The 27,445-nt window shown below is 39.0% G+C and overlaps 1 protein-coding gene across 1 annotated transcript in view; it reads left to right on the plus strand.

The window, feature by feature from the left end:
- Window positions 1–27,445, plus strand: part of Lrrc69 (leucine rich repeat containing 69) — a 99,741-nt gene that overhangs the window by 34,290 nt on the left and 38,006 nt on the right. Inside the window, exon 6 of the mRNA XM_051198007.1 lies at window positions 24,104–24,205. Coding sequence (XP_051053964.1) covers window positions 24,104–24,205 — 102 coding nt within the window. The remainder of the gene's footprint in view (window positions 1–24,103; window positions 24,206–27,445) is intronic.

Below are 27,445 nucleotides of genomic sequence, written 5' to 3' on the forward strand. Positions count from 1 at the left end.
CCATCTGTTGTGATTGAAATTTTTTTCTGGGTAGAGTAGTCAGGACTGGTGTCTGTGGTCTCAGAGTTTGTAGAACAAACATCATTCAGGTCCTTCTGAATGATGTTTCTCAGTCTCCACTGAGAAATCGGGTGTTACTCTAATAGGTCTAATAGGTCTCTGGTATCAATTTGTTCAAGGGTACCTTCCACTTTTTCTTCTAAGAAGTTTTGTGTAACTTAATTTAGATTGAGGTCTTTGATCCATTTGGACTTAAGTGCATGGTGATAGGTATGGATCTATCTGCAGTCTTCTACAAGGCAGCATGCAATTATACCAGTACCATTTGTTGAAGATGCTTTCTTTTTTCCATTGTATAATTTTAGCAGCTTTGTAAATAATCATGTGTTGATAGATATGTGGGTTAATATCAGAGTCTTCAGTTCAATTCCATTGGTCTACCTGTCTATTTTTGTGCCAATACAAACAAAGCTGTTTTTAGGATTATAACTTTATAATAGGGCTTGAAGTTAGTTCCTTTACTGTACAGTTTTTTTTTTTTTTTTTTTTTTTTGGTTATCCTGGGTCTTTTGTTTTTCCATATAAAGTTGAGTATTGTTCTTTCAATGTCTATGAAGAATTGTGCTAGTATTTTGATGGAGATTGCATTGAATCTGTAGATTGCTTTCGGCAAGGTTGCCATTTTTACTTTGTTGATCCTATCGATCCAAGAGCATGGATCTTTCCATTTTCTGGTATCTTCTTTAATTTCTTCTTTGAAAACTCCAAGTTCTTGTTATACAGGTCTTTCACTTGTTGGGTTAGCATTACTCCAAGATATTCTATGTTGTTTGTGGCTGTTGTAAAGGGTGATGTTTCTCTGATTTCTTTCTCAGCCCATTTATCATCTGTATATAGTAGGGTACTGATTTTTTTTTTTTTTTTTTTTTAGTTAATCTTGTATCCTGCCACTTTGCTGAAGATGTTTATCAGCTGTAGGAGTTCTCTGGTATAGATTTTCGGGTCATTTATGTAAATTATCATATCATTGGCAAATAGTGAAAGTTTAACTTCTTCCTTTCCTATTTTTGTCCTCTTGATCTCCTTTTTGTTTTCTTATCGCCCTAGCTAAACTTCAACTACTATATTGAAGAGATATGGAGAGAATGAACAGCCTTGTCTTGTTCCTGATTTTAGAGGTATCATGTTCAGTTTCTCTCCATTTATTTTAATGTTGATTGTTGGTTTGCTGTATATAGCTTTTATTATGTTTACGCATGTTCCTGTTATCCCTGATCTCTCCAAGACCTTTATCATGATGGGGTGTTGGATTTTCTCAAAAGCGTTTCCAGCATCCAGTGGTTTTTCTTTTTCACTTTGTTTATATGGTAGATTACATTGATGGATTTTCATATGTTGAACCATCCCTGCATCCCTGGGATGAAGCCTACTTGGTCATGGTGAATGATTTCTCTGATGTGTTCTTGTATTTGATTTACCAGTATTTTATTGAGTTTTTTTTGCATCAATGTTCATAAGGAATATTGGTCTGTATAGTTGTGTGTTTGTGTGGTTTGGGTATCAAGGTAATTGTAGCCTGGTAAAAAGAGTTTAGCAATGACCCTTCTGCTTCTATTGTGTGGAATACTTGGAGGAGTATTGGTATTACCTCTTCTTTTAATTTCAGGTAGTTTTCTGCAGTGAAGCCATCTGGCCCTGGGCTTTTCTTCGTTGGGAGACTTTTGATGACTGCTTCTATTTCATTAGGGGTTATAGGTCTGTTTAAGTTGCTTGTGATCTTGATTTAATTTTGGTGAGGTGTATCCAGAAAATTATCCATTTCCTTTAAATTTTTGAATTTTGTGGAGTACAGGTTTTCAAAGTATGACCTGATGATTCTCTGTGTCCACTGATATGTCCTCCTTTTCATTTGTGATTTTGTTAACTTGCATGTTCTCTTTCTGTCTTTTGGTTAGTTTGGATCAAGTTTTGTCTATCTGGTTGATTTTCTTGTAGAACCAACTCTTTGTTACATTGATTCTTTGTATTGTTTTATTTCTACTTTATTGATTTCTGCTCTGAATTTGATTACTTCCTGGTGTCCAGTCCTTCAGGATGAGTTTGCTTCTTTATGTTCTAGAGCCTTCAGTTATGCTGTTAATATTCTATTGTGACTATTCTCCAGTTTCTTCATGTAGGCACTTAGTGCTATGAACTTTCCTCTTAGCACTGCTTTCAAAGTGTCCAGTAAGTTTGGGTATTTTGTGTCTTCATTCTCATTGAATTCTAGGAAGTCTCTAATTTCTTTTTCTTCCTTTCTTCCTTTCTTCCTTTCTTCCTTCCTTCCTTCCTTCCTTCCTTCCTTCCTTCCTTCCTTTCTTCTTTCTTTGTTTTTTTTTTTCTTCTTCCTTGATCCAGGAACTGTGCAATTCTGAATTTTTTCTGTGATGAATATGAAATGACTTTCTTCATCTCTTTTGATTGATTTTAGTTTGAAGTCCAATTTGCTAGATTTTAGGATTGCTACACCAGCTTATTTCTTGGGTCCATTTGATTGGAAAATCCATTCCCAGCCCTTAACTCTGAGGTAGTGTCTCTCTTTGAAGTTGAAGTGTGTTTATTTATTTATTTATTTATTTATTACAATAAAAAAAATTTATATTACAAAGTCTTGTTTTACATGTCAATCCCAGTTCCCTTTCCCTCTCTCCTCCCCTGCCCCCCACTGACCCTCTTTCTCATGCCCTTTCTGTTCCCCTGGGAGGGTAGACATTTCATGAAGATCTTCAAAGTCTGTCACATCATTTGGAGCAGGGCCTAAGCCCTCTTCCATATGTCTGGGCTGAGAGTGTATCCCTCTATGTGGAATGGGCTCCCAAAGTCCATTTGTATACTAGGGCTAAATACTGATCCACTACATGAGGTTCCATAGACTGCCTAGGCCTCCTAATTGAGACCCATGTTCAGGGGGGTCTGGGTTGATCCTATGCTGGTTCTCAGCTATAAGTCTGGGGCCTATGTGCTCCCCCTTGTTCAGGTCAGGTGTTTCTGTGGGTTTCTCCAGCCTGGTCTTGATCCATTTGCTCTCTGCACCTGGATTCCAGGAGTTCAGCTCAGTGTTTAGCTGTGGGTATTTGCTTCTGCTTGCATCAGCTACTGGATGCAGCACAAGGATGGGTTCTTTCTTAGTATCCATTCATCCATTCTGTTAGCCTGTGTCTTTTTATAGGTGACTTAAGACCATTAATATTGAAGGATATTAATGGTCATTGATTGTTAATTTTTGTTTGTTTTAGATTTATTGTTGTTGGTATTATATGTGGATCACCCCCCCCCATTTTTTTTTTTTTTTTTTTTTTGGCTTTTGGTAAAGTGGGATTATTTATTGTCTATGTTTTTATGAGTGTAGTTAATTTCATTGGGTTGGAGTTTTTCTTCCAGAACTTTTTGTAGGGTTAGTTTAGTGGATATGTATTGTGCAAATCTGGTTTTGTCATGGAATATCTTTTCTCCAGCTTTGCTGGTCATAGTAGTCTGGGCTGGCATCCATGATCTCTTTCTGTTGGTAGAATATCTATCCAGGACCTTCTGACTTTCAGAGTTTTCATGGAGAAGTCAGGTGTAATTCTGATAAGTTTGCCTTCAGATGTTATTTGGCCTTTTTCTTTTGCTGCTCTTAATATTCTTTCTTTATTCTATATGCTTGGTGTTTTGATTATTATGTGTCGAGGGAACTTCTTTTTGTGGTTCACTCTATTTGGTGTTCTGTAAGCTTCTTGTAATTTCATAGGCATGTCCTTAATTAGGTTGGGAAAGTTTTTTTTTTTTTCCTATGATTTTCTTGAATATGTTCTCTGCCCCTTTGAGGTGGGTTTCTTCCATACCTATTATTCTTAGATTTAGCCTTCTCATGGTGTTCTATATTTCCTGGATATTTTCTGTCAGGGAGTTTTTGGACTTAAGATTTTCTTTGGTTGATGAATCTACTTCTCCTACTGTATCTTCAATGCCTGAAGGTCTCTCTTCAGTCTCTTGTATTCTGTTGGTTATGCTTGCATCCATAGTTTCTGATCATTTGCCCAGCTTTCCTGTTGCCATTTTCTCAGACTGTGTTTTTTCTTTTTAATTGTCTGTTTCACCTTTCAAGCCTTGAACTGTTTCCTTCACTTGTTTAGTTGTGTTCCCCCCCCACCCACCCTTGGCTTTCTGTTTTCCTTAAGAGATTTGTTTATTTCTTGCATTTTTTTTTTTTTTTTTGGTTTGTCTGTTCCTTCTATTCTTGCTTTTTTGTTGTTTTTTGTTTTGTTTTTTCTTCCACTTCTTTAAGGGATTTTCTCACTTCTTCTTTGAGGGTCTCTATCATCTTCACAAAGTTATTTTTAGGGTGATTCTCTTCTTTTCTTCTGGGTCTTGCTGGTGTGGAGTCCCCAGACTCTGCTTGTGTCATATTTATCTATCTTTCTGTTGTTGACTGTGTTCTTACAGTGTTGTCTTCCCATACCTTCTTCCAGTGGGTGTCAGTGGTGTTTCTCTCCCTCTCCTGGTGGGCACATGTCCAAGTTTCTTTTCCAGTGGGTGCAAGCAGATCCAATAGTCCCATGGCTCTCCTTTTCCTGTGGGTGGAGCCGGGACTAGAACTGTGATGTTGGCGTACTCTGGATGGCCTGGTGTGCCTGGATGGGTTCATCCGAGCATAGTCCCCAGGCCTCAGGAAACTCTGAGCAGGGCAAATGGGACCCTCCTAATTTTTAATATTATTTTTAGTTGTTGTTGTGTATATTTGGTGTTTCGATTATTATGTGCATCTGGTAACTTTCTTTTCTGAAATAAAAACAAGGAGGTGATGGAAATCTGGTTTACCTCCCTGCTTCCCTGGCCCACTTTCTTCTCTGGCATTCTTGGCTGGAGTATTCCAGGGAATTCCTGATGAAGTTGGGAGCTGGGATAACAGGATGAGTTGGAGAAGATCTGTGTGATCTGCTGGAGATGGGGACATAGAGCAGGGGTGAGTCTGCTGCAGGTGGTCTGCTACAATGTTGAGGATGAGACTAGGGGATTAGATTTACAGGAGAAGAGGGAGAGGTGAAGATCTGTAGTTGGGCTACCTGCTTCCTGGCCAGAGTGCCACCGGGGTTCCCAGAGTGTGCCTTTTGGCTTGGAGGCAGGGTTAATAGGCAAGTCGGAAGGGAGTGTGGAGAAACTGTGGTCCACTGGAGATGGGGATAGCGAGGAAGGAGAAACTGCAGCAGGTGCTCTGCTCCAGAGCTGGGGATGAGACTGGAGGAATGGATCTGGAGGAGAGAAGGGAGTTTTATCCTGCCTGATTGCCTGGCCAGTGTAGAAGGAGACTTTTCTCTGTCTAGTCTGGGTCCTACTGGACGGGTTTCTCTCTGCCCATCTGGCTCCTGCAGCTGCTTAATGAAATAACCTCTCCGAGGCTTAATATCTGTTACAGTCATTTAGCCAATGGCTTAGGCTACTTACTGGCTAGCTCTCTCTCTCTCTCTCTCTCTCTCTCTCTCTAACTCATTTCTGTTCATCTGTGTGTCACGTGGCCTCAGCTTACCAGTGGTGATGCCCTGGCATCTTGTCTCCCCAGCAGCTACATAGCATTCTCTTGACTCCACCTACCACCTCTCTTTATCTTCGATTGAATTTCCCACCTGGCTTGACTCTGTGAAGCCATTGGCTGAAACAGCTTTATTCATCAACCAATAAGAGAAACACAGTCACACCATACAAAGGTACATCCCCATCCGGCCAGAGTGAAATCACTTATTTGTTTTCCAAGGGCAGACAGGAAGGTGTGGACTCAGATGGGATGGGAAGTGCAGAGGCTCTTGGAGAAGTTGTGGGAGGGAAAACTGTAATCAGAATATACTGTATGGAAAAAAAAGAAACACACACAACCCTATTTTCTTGTTTTTTTTTGGGGGGGGGAAATATATGCATTAAAATACCTCATTCTTCTCTCATATAGTTCTCAACCATGGCTTTCCTACTTCTTCTACTCTTCCCAGTCCCACCTCCCCTCTTCCCTCAAGTCCACCGTCTCTCTATTTCCCTTCAGGAAAAAGCAGTCCCCTCCCCCAGTGATGGCAACCAAATGCGGCATAACTAGATGCAGTAAGACTAGGCACAAACCCTCATATCAAGGCTGGATGAGACAACCCAGTAGGAGGAAAAGGGTTCCAAGAGCAGGCAGAAGAGTCAGATACACCCCCACTCCCACTGTTAGGAATCCCACAAAAACCTCAAGCTAGACAATCATGGCATGTATGCAGAGGACCTAGCTCAGACCCATGTAGCTCCATGATTGACACTCCAGTCTCTGTGAGCCCGTGAGCACTGCTTAGTTGATTCTGTCCGCCATGTTCTCCTGGTGTCCTCTACCCCTCTGGCCCCTCAACCCTTCATCCCGGTCTTCTGCAGGGTTCTCTCAGCTCTGCCTGTTTGGATGTGGGTCTCTGTGTCTGTTCCCATAATTTGCTGAGGAAGCCTCTCTGATAAAAAACAATTTTCAACAAATATATAAGTCAGTAAAAGGAATGAGAAGGAAATCTCATGAGGATTTAACTTGGAGATACACTAAGGCCAGGCAGAGCTCATGTTTCCTGCAGGTAGGAAGAGGTCTTAGCTTAAAGAGGTTTGGGAATTCTCAGTGGTGAACATTTGGATCATTTATTATGTTAGTGATATACATATGCAAATTCTATTTTTTCATTGTGTATAGTTTTTGTTTCCTTATCATTTAATGTGTGCATACCTCATGTAGACTTTCTAGTCCCTGACATAGGAGCTTTTGTATGTCAGCTTCCAGAGCTTATTGGAAAATTATTTCCACATTTCTTGGTTGAAATTCTTAAAAATGTGTATGTTTAGGCCAGTCCTTTTGACTCTAAATTTAGACCAAATCAGAGTTTGTAACCAGGCTGGGGTTTGTTTCATTTGGCTCAAGAATCAAAGGCTTATTTAGTCAGTTGAGGTTGCAGGGGGAAGAGTCATACAGTGTAAGCCTAGGTGGACATCTGCATTTAGAAGCTGGGAGGAGGTGGGAGAAAATTGGCTTCGTGAGAGTGAGAGTGAGAAAAACTTAGTGATTTATGTTTAATGACATGATTGGCTAAGGGCATATTTGTTTTATTTTTATTGAATAGGGTCTCATGTATCCCACATTGGTCTTGAATTAATTGTAGAGCTGAGTTTGACCTTGAATTCCTCTGGACTGCTGGATTAAAAGCATCTGCCTGAAGACAGTGCAGCCGCCTTGGCTTTTACAATTGATAGATTAAAAAAAAAATGCCATGAGATTATTGTGTCCTAAGGAGAATCACAAAAATGTTAAGTAGTTATACACGAAAGTTCAGAGCAGATTCATGAAAGAAATGCCATACTGGATAAGAAGGAACTACACCGACATGTGAATAGTATTTATCTCCAGTGAACATCTAGAGTGATCCTTTCGAACATACCAGATGACAAGCCACACATGTCTCTAAAGGCCTCCAGTCACAGTATATGGGTTTCATTCTCAAAGATATTTAAAACTTAAAAAGAAAGAAAAAGAAAGAATAGGCAAGTCACTTCAAATGTCAGCTTCTGGCCGCCTTCCTTTTCCTTCCAGTGTTTGACAGCAGTGATTAGGGACAGCAGGCCAGTGGCACCCTCCTTTATGGTCCCCATGAAGCCATCCTGTATTGAGACCCTTACTCTTTGGCACTAACTAATGTGATAGTCCCCATCTGGAGGACTGAGCCCATTGGCCCTGAAGGTTTGACTGCTTTTCAGAACTCTTCTGGCAGCCGGGGTCTTCAGATCATCTTCTCTCCCTTCACTCTTCTGTCGACTCTCTGTGCTCTCTGTCTCTGTCTCTCTCTGCTTTCTTTCTCCTACCAGTTCTGGCTGCTCTCAGCTGTCAGCTGCTTCCTCAACTTGCACAGTTTAGTGGCTGCTGCTGGAGAATGACTGTTTTGGGACTATGCTTAGGAGTTAACAGTGTTAGTTGGGATATCTGATGTTGCTTAGGAGTTTTGAGTTTGACAGATGGTTCAGAAGCTCTGTGCTGTGTTTGGCTGGGATACCTGAGGCAGAAATCCTGGCTGCTGGATGGGTTTGCCAGCTGTCAATCAGCGGTGCCTTAGGTCAGTCAGTACTTGGGACTCAGAAAGCAAGCATGAACAACAATGCCTGGCCTTTTGGGAGCCCAAATGCTAGATATCCTAAGCTGGATTCCAATCCATTAAGCCAATCTTGTCTTCAGCTTTTTAAACAGTCAAGCACTCACAAGGTCAGTGGGTTTTTTGTTTGTTTTGTTGGTGGAGGTTGAGGATAAAGACCTACCAGCTTGCCACTGGCTAGTAACTTCTGCTACCACTGTCTACTGTCTCTGTTGCTTCTGCCTTCCTATTACCAGTACACACAAGGACTATTCAAGTGAGTCTGAATGTTGCAACATGATGGGGGAAGCAGCACAAGACTGTGTCTCCCAGACAGCTTACTTATCATCAGATCGTAGATGACAATTGTGAATGGCTAGTATGTGTATCATGTATATGTAATATATGAGCATTATATGTCTATGTGCCATATGACAATAGATATATACTATATGCATATTTATATACTTTATATTTATATACTATAGGAACATGAATATGTACTGTATGCACATGTATACATACATACTACATGAATACCAGGTCATTCAAGAGTTATAAAATGGATAGGCATTAGCAAGTTGTTAGAAAACTACTTTGGTACTTTATTAAATTGTTTGTGACAAAGTTGGTATATTAAAATCTGCCTATCACTTTGGGAGCACTTTCTCCATGGAGTTATACTCCCTTATCCTAGAGGCAGGGGGAGGGCCTAGACCCTACTCCAAATGACTTGACAGATTTTGTTGAACCCTCCTCGAAGGCATCACCCTCCCTGTGGAGTGTGTGTGTGGGAATGGGATGTAAGGAGGTGTGTGGGGGGGCATTTGGGAGGGAGAAGGAACTGGGATCAATATGTAAAATAAGAAAAAATTATATATATATTAAAGTCTGCCTACCAATTATTCTTCTTTCCCATTGTGCTTATTTCTCAGAGATTATCTTAAATACTGTATTGACTTTTCAATTTTATTTGGTACAAGTATGGCAGAAACTGATTATACTTATTGAGATACACTTAATAAGAATTATCTAGCTGGGTGGTGGTGGCGCATGCCTTTAATCCCAGCACTCGGGAGGCAGAGGCAGGCAGATCTCTGTGAGTTCGAGACCTGCCTGGTCTACAAGAGCTAGTTCCAGGACAGCCTCTAAAACCCCAGAGAAACCCTATCTCAAAAAAAAAAAAAAAAAAAAAAAAAGTTATCTCAAGACAATTACTTATTTACACGTATTTTGTTAAATTTTAAATTTGTTTTAACTTAAGTAAGCATAGCTCTTGATGTCAGTGCTATTAGGGTCATTTATTAACATGTTAGTCATGTTTATGAAACATTACTTTGTCCAATACTTAAGTTATCAGCAATCCAACTGGGGTATTTAAGTTTTCTTTACAAAATCAGAGAATAAAAGAATGAGGAGAAACTAAAGTGAGAATTAAATGGTCTGTGGTTTCTAGCAGAAGAATCACAGGTTAAAAAAAAATCTGTGTTGCTTTCTCTTTGAATTCCTACCTTTGCAAACACTGTAGGCTTTGCCATTTTTTATTATGAAAGATTTTCTGCTTCTCTTCCCCCTTTACTGTTCCATGAGTTCATTATTCTTTGGGGTAGAACAAGCAAGTGATGAAATAGGATGGATGGAAGAGTGACATGGGTTTAAAAGAGGTCAGGACTAGGGACCTATTTTATTTCTGTTTGCCAGCTGAAAAGTCACAAAAGCCATGACCCCTCCTTTCCCTGGGCCATTTAAACTAAACAGCTTTGACAGCCATTAACTTACTCTATCTGGGTTATTTTGATTCTCTTAACTTAGATGGCTTTCTGTCTAATAGAAATTCAAGGTCAGTGCAACAAGAAAAAAAAATGTTTCTGATTTTGCTGACTACAGAGTTAACACAGATGTTGCTCAACTTACAATGAGGTTACATCATGATCAGCTCACCATAAGAGCAAATAGCAGATGTCAAAATGGCATTTATTATCCCAAACTACCAAATATTGTATCATATGTAGCCTATGTAAATGTTTTCAAAATATGAATTATATATCCTAAAACCTATTTGATAATTTAAATTAAATCATGCGGTTGATTTAAAACTATACTAAAAGGAAAAACAGAATGACCATGGTGTGCTTTTGTACCATTATATGTTGAACAAAAATTATTTGAACCACTGTTAAGTCATGGACCATCTGTCTGTAAAATTGGGGCAAATGTTTTGGTAAGTAGAGAACTATCTTTTGTATCTCTGCCATTTGAGTGACAAGGCTGGGACTTGGGTGGGTGCTTAACATTGAGATATTCTTAGTAGAGATAACATAGGTCCCTGAAAAAGTGTTTACAAATGATTTCCTCGGGTGTCACTTTTACATTTTATGGAACATTTAGAAAACTTCTAGGATAAATGTTTTTGGACATTTGAGATTGGGTAATTAAGTCATTTCTCATTATATAAGGTAAACCCAGAACCAGATTCCTCATTAGATAATTGAGACCTCTAGGAACCAAAGTTTTTCCAGAAGTAGTTTTGGGATGTAATGTCTGGGGTTAGAGAAAATCGCAATTTCAGATATCTGTAAGAGCACAATTTTCATTCCCCCGGGATATTTTTTTCTCTTGTTTTTAAGATTCAGATGAAGCACTTTCCTACATCAATGTAGAACTTTCGTGGTCCATGCAGACCTCACATCCTACACTTGCAAATAGAATCCAGTGATGTTTTCCTTGAAGGTTAAGAAATGGGATTAGAACCTGGGTCTATTTCACTCTAAAATACTCTCCCAAAGCACGGTGCTTCACTCTTCACAGTATGTTTACATCGACGCCACCTTCTTCTCTATCTTCATTTGTCATTTGTCTAGCAAACCTGTTTCCTTAGGTATATAGCTTGTCATCTGCTTTGATTTTTTTTTTTTTTGACTCTAGACATTTACTACTATTATTATTGAAAAATAATATATTTTGGCAGTTATTTTTTGGACAATATGTTTTGACTACACCTTGTGCTTAAACTTCTGCTATATCTGGAATTATAATAAAAAATTAGAAAATGTATACATTGAAATTAAAAATAAACTTTATGCTTTTGTACATTTTAATTAAAATAGAACTGCATCATTTTTCTCCTTCCCTTTCCTCCTTTCAGTCTCTCCCACGTGCCACCCACTATCCAATTGATAACATTTTCTTTGATTACTATTCTCTCTCTCTCTCTCTCTCTCTCTCTCTCTCTCTCTCTCTCTCTCACACACACACACACACACAGACACGTACGCACATGCAAATGTATGCACAAATATATGACCACAGCCTACTGATCTGTTTTAGTTGTTTGTATGTGTGTGGGTTCAAGGCTGGACACTTTGTATTGGGTAACCAATAAGAGGATTCATCCCTTGGAGATGGTATTTCTTTTTCCTCTAGCAGTCAATGATTGGTTGTGTTCTTTCACTAGGGGTGAGACTCCACAACATTTTCCCCTTTCATGTTAGCATGCCATTTGCTATTGGCTGTTTGTCCAGTCTTGTTTATGCAGCCATTTCTAGGAGAGACTGTTTCCCTGCAGACTTCCTGGTATTCTGGCTCTTCCTTCTGTCCCCTCTAATGTTCTTTGAACCACATGGCAGGAGCTGTGATGTTGCTCTGTCTAGTGGGTCTGGATTTCCCATGATCCTTTGGTGCCTGCATTGTGTGGTTTGCTGTGATGGTCTCCATTTGCTGTAAAGAAAAACTACTTTAATGAGAGGTGGCAGCTACACTTATCTGTGGGTATAAGGACCAGATTTAGAATATAGTAAGTGATTATGTTGGTCTAGTAGACTCTTTTCTAAGGATCATGACTTCACTAGCTCCAAGTAAGTTTGCTAGGTCTCTGTACCAAGCATAACTTTCCTCCTGTTAAGTGGGCCTTACGTTCAATTAGACAGCTGTTGTCTACAGCTGGCAATCACGTGCCACTCATTGTACCTTAAGGTCATTGTTTGGATTCATAGGTGTTGCAGCTGTGAAGAGCTTGTTTCCCTCCCATGGAACCTTGCAATAGTATTCTCTAGTACCGTGGAAGCTAGACAGCAGGAAAGAGGCTTTCAGGTTAGGCAAAGCTTGAGTTGTCTGAGACCTGTGTTCTAACTGTACTTCAGCATTAGGGGCTTATCTTCAACCTCTGAGAGGCAACCAAGGGTTACATCAATAGTCTATATTGTTTGGGGAGCCACTTGGAGTACCCCGAGCAACTATTTGAAAGGATGTTTCTTATGTCTGGTACTGGTGTTTTTGTAAGTCTATGGTTAGCCTAAGCAGTGTTACTTGTCCTTCATCCCTCCCTCCTCTCCAGCTGCATCTCTTTCTCTGGGTTTTCATATTCCCTCCATCCTGCTGTTCCCCTTTGAAGCACCCCTCCCCATATTTTCCTGTTTTCTGTGGTCATTCTTTGTTGTATGCTCACATCTGGAGATGTGGAGCTAGGAACATCAGATGAGAGAGAACATGCAGTGTTTGTCTCCCTGGGCCTGGGTTACCCTACTTAATATAATCTTCTTAGGTTTATCAGTTTCTCTGCATGTAGGCTGTTTTCCTTTCTTGGCTATTGTGCATGGGGCATCCGTGAGCATTTTGAGTGAATATCTGTGGAGTAGGATGCCTCACCCTTTGAGTAGTATACTTAGGCATTGGATGGGTCTACTTTTAGTCTTTTGTATAGTCTACACTGTGATTTGTAGAGTGGCTGTACCGATTGCATTGCTGCCAGCTGTGAGTGTGAGTGAGGAGGGCCCCTCTTTCCCTGGAGCCTCACTAGTATTTGTTATCAGTTATTCTGTTGATTTTTTTTTTTCTATTATGACTGTGGTGAGAGGAAATCTCAAAGTTGCTTGAATTTGCATGTCCCTCATTTCTAGGGACGGTGAACACTTAAGGTAATATTCAAATGTAATTTGGAACATTACTATTCAATGTGATCAGCAAAGTTCTAGATCCTCACACTGTGTTAGGTCTGAGTCAATGGTAATCTGTGGAAGGCAGAGCTCAGTCTTCAATATCATTCTACTTTACAATGATTTTTTTCTTTTAGCTTATAGTCCTATTCTTAGCAGATACTGGGAATTTATTGTCGATTTATTTAGTAACAGATAATCTCTATATTAGTTATCTGTGACTGTGTGACAGTGTGGCAGAAGATGTAGCTGCTTAAGAACACATATTGTATTTCCCACAAGGTCTACTGATTACAAAGTTGAGTGGAGTTAGCTGTGTGTTTTTAAGTTGTTTCGAATGAGCTGGAATCAAGCCATCTGGGTCTTCCGGCATCTCAAGGCTTGCCTGGGGCTAGAGGATCTGTTTCTAAAATGGTGCACTCACAAGGCTTTTTGGCATAAAACCTGGGTTTGTCCCCATGTGTACTGTCTAAATGTCCTCACGTCATGGTAGTTGGCTTCCTTCAGAGTGGTTGAATCAAAAAATGGAAAGACCAGGAGGACTTGCAGTGGTTTAATTTCTGAAGTTATACCATTGCTGGTGCTATATTGTATTCCCTAGAATACAATAAGTGATACCCAGCACATAGTCAAAGGAGGACAATTAGAGCCTCTTAGATTAGAATCCCTTAAAGTAGGACTAGGGATGAATTGTTGTATCATACGAACTATCCTCAATGTACCGACAACACAGAACATGTTCTGTCATGTTTTGTGACATCATGACTTCAAAAAAGATGTAGGAAGTGAAGGAAAGGGCATAAGAAGCGGGGGATTGTATGAAGTTTCGAAGTAGGAGTTTAGCATAAGGTAAGATTGTCCACAGCTTGTGGCTGTTTTGTACTGATGTTTTAATAATCAAAGACACCAAAGAGTTATATTGGAGGATGATATTGCAGAAATGATACAGAATTTTAAAAAGGAGGACAAGAAAAGAAATCAAATGATATTTTTTTAAAGATCTTTCTGTAAAAAGCAGGAGGAGAAGGAGAGAAAGGAAAATACTCCTGCGGAACAGGCTCCAAATCAATCAGTTGGCTGCTAAGTCATGAATGAAATAAACTCATTAGGAAGTATGCAAAGGAAGTATTTGAATATGATTGTTATGAGGCAATTTCTTCGTCTTCTTTTTTTTTTAAGTATTTATTTTACAAAGCAATCACAGTTTCCCCTCCCTCCTCTCCTACTGCTTCCTCCCTCCCAACATCCCTTTAACCCTCCCCCTTCCATTCCTCCTCTGTCTCCATTCAGAAGATGTAAGGTCTTCCATGGGAGTCAACAAAGCATAGCACATCAAGTTGAGGCAGGACCAAGCTCCTCCACACTGCATCAAGATTGAGCAAGGCATCCCAATATAGGGGTTAGCTTCCAAGGAACCATCTCATGCATCAGGAACAAGTCCTGGTCCCACTGCTAGGGGCCTCACAAAAGACCGAGCCACACACTTGTTACCCAGATTCAGAGGGCCTACCATGCCAGCTCCCTAGCTTTCAGTCTAGAATCCATGAGGTCCCAGAAGCTCAGATCAGTTGTCTTGGTGGGTTTCCCTGGCTCATATAATCCCTCCTCCCTCTCTTCAACTGGATTTCCAGAACTTGTCCCAGTGCTTGGCTGTGGATCTCTGCATCTGCATGCATAAGTTACTGGATGAAGGCTCTATGATAACAATTAGGGTAGTCACCAATCTGATTACTGGGGAAGGCCCATTCAGATACCCTCTTCACTATTGCTAGGAGTCTTAGGTGGAGTTATCCTTGTGGGTTCCAGATGCTCCTCAACCAAGGAATGGAATAAGAAAATGTGGTACATCTACAAAATGGAATAATACTCAGTGGTACAAAAACAAAACAAACAAACAAGCAAAAGATATCATGAAATGTTTAAGCAAATGGATGGAACTAGAAAAAAAATCATCCTGAGTGAGGTAACCCAGACCCAGAAAGACAAACATGGTATGTACTCACTCCTAAGTGGATTTTACATGTAACAGAAAGGATAACCAGGCTACAATCCACAGCCTCAGAGAAGCTAGGTAGCAAGGAGGATCCTAAGAAGGATGCATGGGAATCCCTGGGAAGAGGAAATAGATGAGATCTCCCTGGTAAACTGGGGTGGAGGTAGATAGGAGGGAATGGGGGGATGGAGACATAAGGGATTGGGATGGTTGAGGTGGGGGCAAGGTGGAGGGGAAAGTAATGAAAGAGATATTTTGATAGAGGAGGCCATTATGGGGTTAGGAAGAAACCTGGTGCAGAATAGAATGAGTTATACTTGAAGACTAAGCAATTTATGATTAAACACATGGAGAAAACCAATTGCTAGTTTTTTATGTGAATTATTCAGAAAAAAAGCTTACAGTGACAGTTTAACACTAGAGTCATTACTGATCAAGTTATACACAAAATGAAGTTACTAAAAAGTAGAATATACATGTTTAATACCAAAGAAGACAGAGTTGGAAGGACCTATCTCTTACCCTTTTCTAGAATGAACACATGGAGACATTTCATCATAGTCTTGTGTTATATATACATATGAGAGAAATAATCACAGGTGAAGATGACATAATAGACATGTACACTAAGTGATAAGATGGGTGTGTTGCTTTAGTTGTGTAGGTCAGAATAAATAATTACATAAAGATATTATATGTCAAGTATGATCAGTTAGAGCTTAAAGAGATGATTCTCTCAGAGCCTGCAGAGACATTATGGTGCCTAAATAATGCAAAGTAATAGGAAGAGGGGAACTATTAGGGAGATCAGTAGAAGAAAGAAGCCAGTGAATGGAATCATGTGTCAGATTAGCTGTGACATTCCCAAAGGGAAATTAAATAATGTGACTGGACTGACTAGTGTGTGAAAGGCAGAATACACACTTTAAAGAAAGTTAGTGGAGGCCCTAATAGGAGTCTTACTTGACTCTCCAGTTTTAACTTAGAGGTGAAGAATACTGATGGCTTTTCATAAAAAAACAAAAACAAAGCAAACAAAAATCCCTAAAAACCCAAAATCAAACAAAACAAAACAACAAAAAAAGTGAGTTGACGTTTACAGAGGAAGTTCTAATTACTTTTCCATACCAACAGGCCCATTTTTAGGCTACCTTCAACACGAAAATGAAGACGAGAGTATTTCTTTTGAATTTAAAATAATACATTGAAAATTCGGAAAATTTGGAAAATGTAAAATTGTGTAAGGAACTATGGGGCTAAGGACACAGCTCAGAGTTAGGGTGCTTGCCTTCCATATGTGTGGTTTCCAGTTCAGTCCCCAGTTAACACAAAACCATAGCAGAAACACCAAACAACTACAAAGCCACACTGTCAAAATGAACACTTTAGCACATTTATGTTTTAATGTTTATGAGATAACTTTAAATAGATCCTTTAAAGATAATTTTTGCATACTGCTTCCCTTATTGAGTAGTATAGAGTGACCTTTTTGTTATTAAAGATTCTTTGGGAGTATCATTACATTTATTTTCTTGAATTTTGAATAAGGTTTAAAGAGTATTGATATTTAGTATAAGTATCTACTACCTTTTATTGCAATGCAAATATAAAATAGATAATGCATGCTGAAAGTTTTAGTAGTTAAAATGTTTGCTGACTACCTTCTATGCTTACATATTCCATCACAGAAATAGTTCTAAGTGCTTGCATAAATTACATTACCTAATAATCACATTCACCATACCAGAAAGCTAGTGTTACAGCACAACTTATAGGTACTAAGTATGGAACTCAAATTCAAAAAAAAAAAAAAAAGCAAATGGCTCCCAACTCTACGTTCTTTAATTTGCACATATTACATTATATGGCAAGCCATGCCCTGGGAAATAAGATAAGTGGTACAGGAGCCAGCCAGAGTCTCTGCTCCCTATGAGCTATGGTGTGGCAATGAAACAGATGTTAACCCAAACAACTAATATCGTGAGCTTATAAACTGAAACTAGTGTATTCCCAAAGACACAAGTCTGTCAGGGACTGACTAAACAGGTTGGGTGAGGCTTCCTAGAAATGGTGACAAACAGATTTGAAGATTGGTGGCAGAGAAATCAGCCCTGGGCGCCGCCTTAGGGTGGGAGGAGCAGCTATACTCTGGCACCACAGAGGATTCAGTGCCTGTTAAGACTGGATAGGATGAAGCTGTGACAAAGTCTGCATAGTGTGCTGCTTGTTTTCATCTTTACTTCAAGGACAACAGGACTCTCGAAGCATTTTAAACAGGAGGAGATGTAACAGATTTTACTTTATAAAATTCTTCCTTCTTCCATGTGGCAGAAACACTAGAGGGAGTCAGAAGGCATACAGGGTGCAATTTTAAAGACTAATGAATCCAGAAAACCATGATAGCTTGTTCTAATGTGGCACAGTATGGGTTGAAAGACCCGGCCACATTCAGTAACTGGTAAAGTTGGAAATGGTGATTATATTACTGTATTATTACTTTTCTATTGCTGCGACAAAGTACCACGACCAAAGCAACTTAGAGAAGGACGAGTTTATTTAGGGCTTCCAGTTTGAGAGGTGTAAGAATCCATCACCATCACGATAGGGAGGCGTGGCAGCACGCAGACACACAGATATATCAAGTACTAGAACAGCAGCTGAAAGCTCACATCTCAGGTCGTAAGCAGGAAGCAGAGAGAGCCTTTTGAAACCTCAAAGCCCAGTGCCATACTTCCTCCAGTAAGTATATACCTCTTTATTCTTCCCCAAAGCTACCAACTGGTTATCAAATATTCAGATGCCTGAGATTGATAGAGGGCATCTCATTTAAACTACCACAGTGATGTAACTCATGAGTTGAGATGGAAAGCATTATAAGAAGACCAGCACTCAAAAGTCTAGGACTGGTGAGTTGATGCATACCTAGTGAATGTTTGAGTGCACAGTTGGCTGTAAGATATAGAGTCATAGTCATTTCCGTGAGACAATCTTAGGTGTGGGTGAAATTTCCCTGGGTGAAGATCAAGTGGAAAGAGAATGTGGCTCTGGGGAGAACTAGGTCATAGTTGGGAAAAGAATCATGAGTCATTAAAGCTGTGTTGTTGAGAGAGCCTGTCAGCTGCAGCAAGCTTTCCAGAGACCACTAAGGGCACCTGGTAGGCGGTGGTGATGATTTTATGGAGAATCTGAGAGCTCTGAGGTACAGCTCTGCAAAGGACACCTGTTCAGTTGTGTGCAGAGATAGGGAAGGCTGACAGCCTGGATGATCCATGCCTAGTTTTTCAAGGCAGATGAAGTGAAAGGCAGAAAGCTGGAAGATTTGAATACACAATGTAAGCTACCATGCTATGGTTAATGTAGAAGATGCTTTTTAAAATCCGACATACATTTGGCTCATAAACTCATTCTCAATGTTTCGTTTGGATGATCTCCCAAAAGAGCTGTTCTCTCTCAGGAAGAACTCTCAGGCTTTTTCCTGACACTTAGTTTTTTTTTTTTTTTTTTTTTCAGTACGGCAGTGGATGCTCTAAAATTTGTTTCTTGCACATTGACAAGAGAAAGCACCCTTTCAGTTCTATGGTGCAATTACTCTTTCAGCTCTTCTATCTTTTGAATCATTTCCCTTGGTTAAGATCCACAGCAAAAGAGTCCCTTGCTCTTTGCCACATTAGTGAGATCTTGTTTGATTTTCCCACTTGGGAACAAAAGGAGACTGCCTCTTGCAAAACACTAAGACCTTATTCCACAATTCTCATGTTGAAGGAGTGATGACTTTGAGGCCCTAATGTCATAAGAAGAGGAAATTTTTAGGAAAAAGTAAATTTTACCACAGTGGAGGGAGAGAGACTAGGGTAAGAGTAAAAGCAAGCACAGAGCATGAGGGCTGGGGTACACAGAAAGCCTTGAGTGATTTCTAGTGACACGAGTGGCTGCCAGATAGTTAGTTCTGAGCAAGGAGTGGCGATGTGAATATGGTCGTGAGTGCATTGACAGGACAGAGAGGGAGCAGAGCTGTTAGTTCTCAGGTAGTTCAAGGGGAATGGTTGAAGGCATCTAAAGCAGTCGTGATGGGGACTATGGGGTGATGCAAGCAAGTCCTTCAGCATCAGTTTTTGCCGCAGTGATGTTTAGACAGAATGTGGAAAACAGAGATTTCACAGGGACTCAAAGATAGACTTGATAAGCAATCTACGTTAAATCACTATGTGCCCTTCAGGGCCCAGAATGAAGGCCAGGGAGAATTGACCTTAGGTTCGTTCAGAGCATCTCTCTGGCCTGAAGTGAGTCTCCTCACTGCTCTGTGTGTGTTTACAGCCTGCACGACCAGACTATCTCCTGTCTGCCAGGCTTGATGCTTAGTCTCCTCCCTTTATTCCCGCTCAGGATCCTCTCATGTGACATACATTTGGCAGATATGAAGAATTAAGACTTTCTATCACTTTGCCTCTTTTCCCATCTACTGCTTATGGAAAGCGTGAGAGAGAGCTTTCCAGTATAGCGTTTTGGGGGGATTCTTATGTACAAATGATGCCATCAGCCAAATTACCCCAACATTTTTATATCATTTTGTGTTTAATTTCCCATTAGCCGCTAAATCTTACTCATTCTTTTAAAAAAAGAATTGTTCCTTGGGTCTAATTTTTGGATGTCATAGTATTTGTACTTAAAATTGTATCCTTTTTTAAACTGAGTCTATTTAGAAATCCCAGTTCTTATTACAAGGTATCCCTATGAGCTTTGAGAAGGTCTGAAGAATACACATTAATTTAATGTAAATTGCTTATCAATTCTGTCTTTGGGACCATGTGAAGCCTCAGCCTTCTTTTCTCCCATTTCCATTGAGACTATTTCTGCACTCTCTCCTTGCTGAACTCCTGAAGACTTTAGACTAGTCTGAAGTGACAGTAGGACTTGAAAATTCATAGTATTGCTACAGCATGTGGCTCTGTGTGAGTCCTGGTATTAATTTACCAAGTCTGGGGAAGGACTTTGCAAATCTTGAAAGCCTGGGTAGAGCTGTATTTCTTTGATGTTTATTTATATTTATCAGTGGTTTACCGAGTATCAGTAATCAGTTACTAAGTAGCGAGGCTTTCGTGTTTGCAATAGTAGTTATTTAAGACATAGTTCTTAAAGGCAAAGCCTGGAATAGCCCTGCTCTTTATAAGACTGATTTATATATAGGGCAAGGACATGTAGTGAAGGCAGGGGGATCACAGATGGGTGATGTTTTAGTCTTAGACAGATGGTCCATATTTAAGCTAAAACATACAACTTGAGAGTCACAACAAGTAAGATAAGAGTTGATGTGAAATCTCCAAAAATCTCAGTATGGGAGTGCTTACCAGCTTTGGAGGAGTAGGCTGAAAAGGGCCACTTGTGAAAAGTTAGGACTTTTAAATATATTCTGAATAAAAGGGAACCATGAACATTTTAACCAGGGTTGTATTATAACCATATTTTAATTGTACAAACTTGCTTAGGACCAAAAGCTTTTGCTAATTCCAGGTCACTATTCTAATAATCCACACAAGAGAGAACATCCTTTAAGGCTGAGGTGGAGAGTAGCTGGGTCAGGGAAGGATTACAGAAAGGATAGATTTCCCAAGTGTTGGGAAGCATCCATTTATAGGACACAGTGACACATTTGATGTGGGTGAAGAAGAAAGGTAAAAACAAAGTGTAGGAGTTCTTGGGGCTTTTATCTACACACCCCTGAGAATCCAGATGTATGAGACCACTGCTAAAGGTAGTTGTGATACAAACATCTTAAAGTTCCTTGAATCCCTGTGTGGTGGTTTGAATGATAATGGTCCCCATAGGCTCATAGATTTGAATGCTTGGACACTAGGGAGTTAGGAGGTGTGGCCTTGTTGGAGGAAGTGTGTCACTGGAGGTGGGCTTTTAGGTTTTTAAAAGTCCAAGCCAGGCACGATGGTTTTCTCTTCCTTCTGCCTGCAGATCCAAATGTAGAACACACAGCTACTTTTCCATACTCTTAACCTCTTCCAAGTCTCAACTTCATCCTTAGCCTGATCAAATTTGCGGAGCTGACACTAAGTATGGAATCTGTTGTTTTTCCCGTGTTCAGGCTTTTCCTTTTTGTATCTGGTCCTTTTGTGCCTTGGTCCTTTGACTATGCAGTGAATGAACTCAAATATTTATGGGTGCTGTTACCCATCCTTTCATCTGACCACACAGAAGAATGTAAGAAAAGACAGCAATATTCAACAACCATTCTGTGTTCCGATTATTTCTCTTTCAACTCTTTTCCTCCTCAGCATTAATCTTTTGATACCTTATCCATAGATACATTTACTTTGTGGTGTGTGTACATGTTCATGTCATTGTATACAGGTGTATATGGGTCCACATGTGTGAATGCCCATATATACAAATGTGTATAGAAGCCTGAAATCAGCATCGGTGCCTTCCTCAATCGCTCTCACCTTTTCTGAGACAGGGTCTCTTACCGAACCCAGAGCTCACCAATCTAGGCTGGCCAGCCAGTGCACTTGAGAGGGATGCCTATGTTAGTTTAGAGATGCATACATCAGCCTGGCTGCAGATCCAAAGTTAGGTTCCCATGCCCACATAGTGGCCCTTTACTGATAGTGCCATTTCCTGTACCCACCACAAATCTGGTCTTTATTATCATTTTAAATTAGGTGCATGTGTGGAAATGTACACAGGTGCCCTCAAAGTGCAGAGGAGGGTATCAGATCCCCAAGGCTCAAGTTAGATGCAGGTGTGAGCTTTATTTGTATGCGCTACAATAAGTGCTGGGAACTGAACCCAGGTTTTCTGGAAAATACATGCTCTTCATTACTGTGACATCTCTCCAGGCCTCCAGACTTCTTATTAAAAATGTGAAAATCCTTATTTTTCTAGTAGAATGGCAGTGGCAGACACAGATTTAGTTCTCTGAAGAAGCAAGCCTGAGAACACCTAATAAGTGTAAACAAAGAGGCTCTAAAGGAATTTATTTTGAAGAATACCTAATGTACATTGAGATATGACTGTAGGTTAATTAAACCGTCTTCCTAGAAGATCCATGCTATTAAATTTTCTATTAAAATAACTTCTTTCTAGCGAGGCATGGTGGTGCACACCTTTTGTCCCAGCACTGGGGAGGCAGAGGCAGGAGGATCTCTGTGAGTGGTCAGTCTGTTATATGTAATGGGATAACAAATTGGAAACCCAGTTATCACTTTCGGTAGATAGCGACAAGATTGAAGCAAGATTATATAGCCCTTGAACTGCTTATATTAAATGTAAAATGTTTACACACATTAGTGATATTTGCATATATATTCATGCTTGAATAAGCTTTTTCGTATGTGTATTATTCTGCACGTGAATATTTATACATATGAGTATGTATCTGTGCATTTGAAAGCCAAAGTTGTTCGCTATTGCTCTCCATCTTATCTTTGAGAGAGGATTTCTCACTGGACCTGGAGTTTACATACTAAGTCTAGTCTGTGAGCTGAAGGAATTTCCCATCTGTTTCCCCATCCTAAGATCACACATGGGTACTTCTGTGACTGCTCTTTTATGTGGGTGCTGAGGGTCAAAATGCAGGTCCTCTTGTGTATGTGGCAAATCCTTTCCTATGGAGCCTTCTCCCCAGCCCCTCATTAACAGTGACTACAGTTGAAGCACAAGCATGGATTGCTATTTACTACGACAGAAAGAAAATGCAATGCTTGTATAGAAAATTAGGTTCAGTACATTCTCTTTCTCATTTTCTCACACTAGGAGTGACATTGGCTCCAACTATCAAGATAACTCCTTTGAAATGGCTAAATTTTGAAACTGAGTAGATATTGGAATGTCTGTTGTGTGGCCAGGATTAGGTATGATACAAAGCGGTCTTAAGTTATTCATTTAAAAAATCTTATATATGTTATATAACATATACTATACATTTGAAAATCTGATAGCATAATGCTCCAGAAAGATGTCTTAAATCAATTACTTTTAATTTGGCTAATCATGGCTATCTTTCAAATTTATGGCTGAAATGACACAAATCTCTAGTTCTTCCATAAATTTTATGAAATGCTGTCGTGTGACTAGGCCAGCTTTATTGTGGCTCACAAGAGTTGATTTTTCATGTCTGTCCAACTGCACAGTCAGTGAACTGAATCAGTTGTGGCAGGGGTGCTTACGTTTTAGAATTGACACACATCATGAACCATGGCTCTCCTCACCACTCCCCTCCATTTTCACTCAGCTCAGCAGCCCTCCTCTCTTCTCCCATCCCCCTTTACCTCTCTCTTTACTAGCATACCTCAGAAGACATGCTCTTATTTTCCTGCTTTTTTCCCACTAAGAATTTAGTCTTGGAGGCATAGCTCCTTCTGTGATGCCACTATATCAGAAGCTTTGGAGGACCTAGCAGAGGCATACTAAGCATAATATGAGCACCGTGGTATTTCTTATTTTCCGTTTAAATCCAGTGGGACTTGGATTTTCAGGCAAGGTTATGTATCTCTGTGAGCTCTCCATTTCTCCGCTGTTTCATGTCGTCGTAGTTTATATTGCTCAGTCTCTAGTTTTGCACATGCCAGGCAGTCCTGTAGCACTGAGCCACAACCATATATTTTCGTTTTGCTCATTAGTTATAGTCTAAAATGAGGTTTTGAGGTTTCCATGTCTCTCTCATCCCCATTAAACATTGATTTTCAGGCAATTGTTGATACTTTCAATATTGCCTGTTTTAGAATTGTTTTGCATTGCTTGGCTTTCTAATGCATGTGTACAAATGTTTCCAGAATTTGACTTAGCAAACCTTATTCTGCTGCTGACTCTTTCTGTGAACCTAAACATGCTTCCTTAGCTATTCACTATGGGATATATGGCTAATGTCTTCTAAGGTCATGGCTACTCACACCATCGTTAAAACTCTTAATGTTCCTAACAAGTAGAATATCTCCTATTCTTGGAATACAGTATAGAATGTACATCCTAAATTATAATCAACCTTTAGAAGTAAAGTCTATTATCTTGTTTTCAATGAAGATCTTTTCTTTCACCAGTTTCAGGATCTAAAGCTGAGGGAGTTCTACTGTGAGGGAAACCCACTTTTCCTGAAGGAGCCAATTACTGCTAAACAACCTAAAGACATCTGGACTCTACGGGTGAAGTTTTAGCTCATAAGCATGAACCTTCACACTACACCCATGGTTTAAGATGTAAAGCATTCTTGGCAATTCAGCAAATATGTGACAGTGGTCCATTAAGAATGTGGATCCTTCATGTCATTTTTTTGATGTGCTCACAGAATTCAGTGCAATCTGTCTGATTTCCAGACTGACTCAACACAGAGAAGTGAACAGTTTTCACTGGATGAAAAGAAAAGATGAATTTACTTTTACTTTAGCCTTCTAAGTATCTTTTTGCTGGTAGTGGGCTTTTTATTGTTTTTGTTTTATTTTCACTTGTCTCCTTTTCTATTGAGTGCATGGTTATGATCTGGAACTCACTGTGTCCAGTTTGGTGAAACTAATTAATGACATCAAAAGAAAGACTAGGGAAGCATATTTAAGGACTCCTTTACTATAAGGCAAGATAAAAACCACAGGTGTTCCCAGACTTGAGCATGATGATTCTCTATCATGAATTTTGATATACCAGATTCATTTGGAACTAAGGCTGAACATGTAAGATTGCTTCAGATGAAATTAGTTATAATGCTTTTAAAATTATTTTCTTACCATGAAAGCAATATAGATGCACGTATAAGAATAGGAAAAAGCCAATGGCAATTGGTGAAAAGAACTCAGAAATCTATTTAGCAAGGTATTATTACCCTCTGACTCTCTTGTGCATTTAGAATATATTTTAAATTTAAAATGAATTAATACCCTATATGCTACTTAGAGACTCACATTTTTTACTCCAGTTATTGTGATTGCCTTTTTAATCAGATTAAAAACATTAAGATATATTTTTGGATGAATATATGCTATTTTGTTACATCATAATATTTTAACTATTTTCTTACTGTTAGGTGTTTAGATCATTACTATTCACCCATTTTTGTCTGTACATATGAAGTGAAACTGACCATATTCACAGTAAAGGTCTTTCATGTCCACGTTATCTCAATGAACAGAATTGTAGTGGATAAGAACTGCTTTCTTTGAGGATCAGCTCTTTTTCAGATTCTTTTTTTGAGATTATTTTTGTAAACAGCATTATTTCCAGCTCTTGTATGGGGAATTGCATTTGAAACTTAAATTGATTAAATTAATTATTTAAAACTGTCGTATTTCATTTAAGCGTCTATAACTTGTTCTTTTTTCTCCTGCATCAAGCATACCAGAGTAATAATTCTAGCTACTTATTTTAAGGTTTCTGTGGACAGGTACTGTACTTATGAACACAGTAGTTGTTTGATTACCATCAAGAGGTAGGTGTCTTTATTGTACCCCCTTTTATAGATAGAGAAACTAAGATCCAGAGAGGCTAGCTAACTTGTTCACAGTTGTAGAATTTATGTTGGGGCTTGAGTGTTGATGGCAACTTCTACCGTTGTCCTCTAGACTCCACACTGCAGGGTTGTTATGAGATAGGGTGCAGAAGCGTAAACAGATTGTCTTGGGATTGAGGACATGAGATTCTAGATAGTGGAAGAGGCTGGATGAATACTTAATCTGATGTGGTAGCTTAAGAAGAACAGAACACTTTCTTTTAATTTTTAAAATTATAAGGTCCAGGAGCTCAGAGTTAATTATATATATATATATATATATATATATATACACACACACACACACACACACACACACACACACACACACACACACATAATCAAAGTATGCATGGATGGATATGTCAGGTAGATTATATAGTAGAAGTTATTAGTTTTACTTCTAATATATAAGTGGTTTAGTGGGTTTGAAAGTACTTCTGTGAATTTTTTTTTCAGAATGGTGGACCAAACTGAGTATATTTGCATTCATATATTTTCTAGTAGACATTTGGTTAACATTAACAATTAAATTCCTTTGGGTTTCAGTGGTCCATAGGGCTTTGAAACTGTATCTGCTTTAGTATAGAATTTCTAAAAGATATACTTGGTCATTTAAGTCTGTAATCTTAACTGCATGGAAGGCTGAGGCAGAGCATAACAAGTCCAAGGCTTGAAGTATCAAGTGATTACTAAGGCAGCTTGAATGACTTAGACTATGTTAAAATTACAAGTAAAGTGAGAATTGCGGATACATCTAAGTAGAATCCAATCTGGGTAACTGCATCAGGAGATGCAGACCAAATGCTTTGCTACTGTTAGCTTAGCTCTATAAACTCAGCCATAGTACTAGAAAAACTCTCACTTTACACATGAGATATTTGGGACCAGGTGAATTAAGAACTTGTCTACATAAGTCCATGCAGCCAATACCTCATTGAACCAGTGTGTAAAACTGCATTTGATGCACCCAGAACCCTTGCTTATGGTGCTGGGTGTTCTGTCTCCTGTGTTCCCAGTAGCAAAACTTCACACAGTCATTTCCAAATCCACCCTTCATCCTAAAGAGTCATATTTCTTTCTATATTTTACAATTTTTATAATTACATGGATATAATTAGTGGATGTATATTATAATTCATATGACCATATGTAAGAAAATTTAAGAGTGCATAAGAATTTACTTTCAATTTATAGTGTATTAGAAATAGGAAATATGACCTACTTATAAAATTCAAAATAAACTATTTATTTATAAATAGTTATTTAAAATAACAATGAAATGATGTCATAATTAAATGATATAGTTTCAGAAAATTCAAAAAATGTTTCTAAGAGGTGTCCTAAAAGATACTATTAGCCAGGTGATGGTGGCATACAGGCAGATGGATCTCTGAGTTTGAGGCCAGCCTGATCTACAGAACAAGTTCCAGGATGGCCAGGGTTACACAGAGAAACCCTGTCTTAGGAAAAAAAAATCTTAAAAAAAAAAGATACTATTGGTCATGTTAACACTATCTTGTTTTGTTTATATTCACTTTTCCATGAAAAAATTATAAATTTTAATGACATACATTACTTTTCTAAAGTAATGTTTTGGCTTCAAGGAGAATATAAGTAATGACTGATATATTAGTTGTCAAGTGATATATTGAAATCAATAACTTGTTTGGGTCCAGAAATCATAAATGGTAAAAGTGATCTGTATTACTTATAGGTTTGTATATTCAAGAACATTCTCCTGTTTGTTTGGAAAGTGAATCCTTGACTATGTGTTTTCTGCATATTAGAACCAGCCACCCAGTTTGTCTAATTAGTTCATGACATACCTCTAAGAACAAACCCTTCATTTTGAATCACGAACTATACTCTGGGGAAGCAGTCAGAGAACGGTGACAGTAGGCAT

The sequence above is a fragment of the Phodopus roborovskii genome, unplaced genomic scaffold (assembly GCF_943737965.1).
Source record: "Phodopus roborovskii unplaced genomic scaffold, PHOROB, whole genome shotgun sequence".
Taxonomy (NCBI): domain Eukaryota; kingdom Metazoa; phylum Chordata; class Mammalia; order Rodentia; family Cricetidae; genus Phodopus; species Phodopus roborovskii.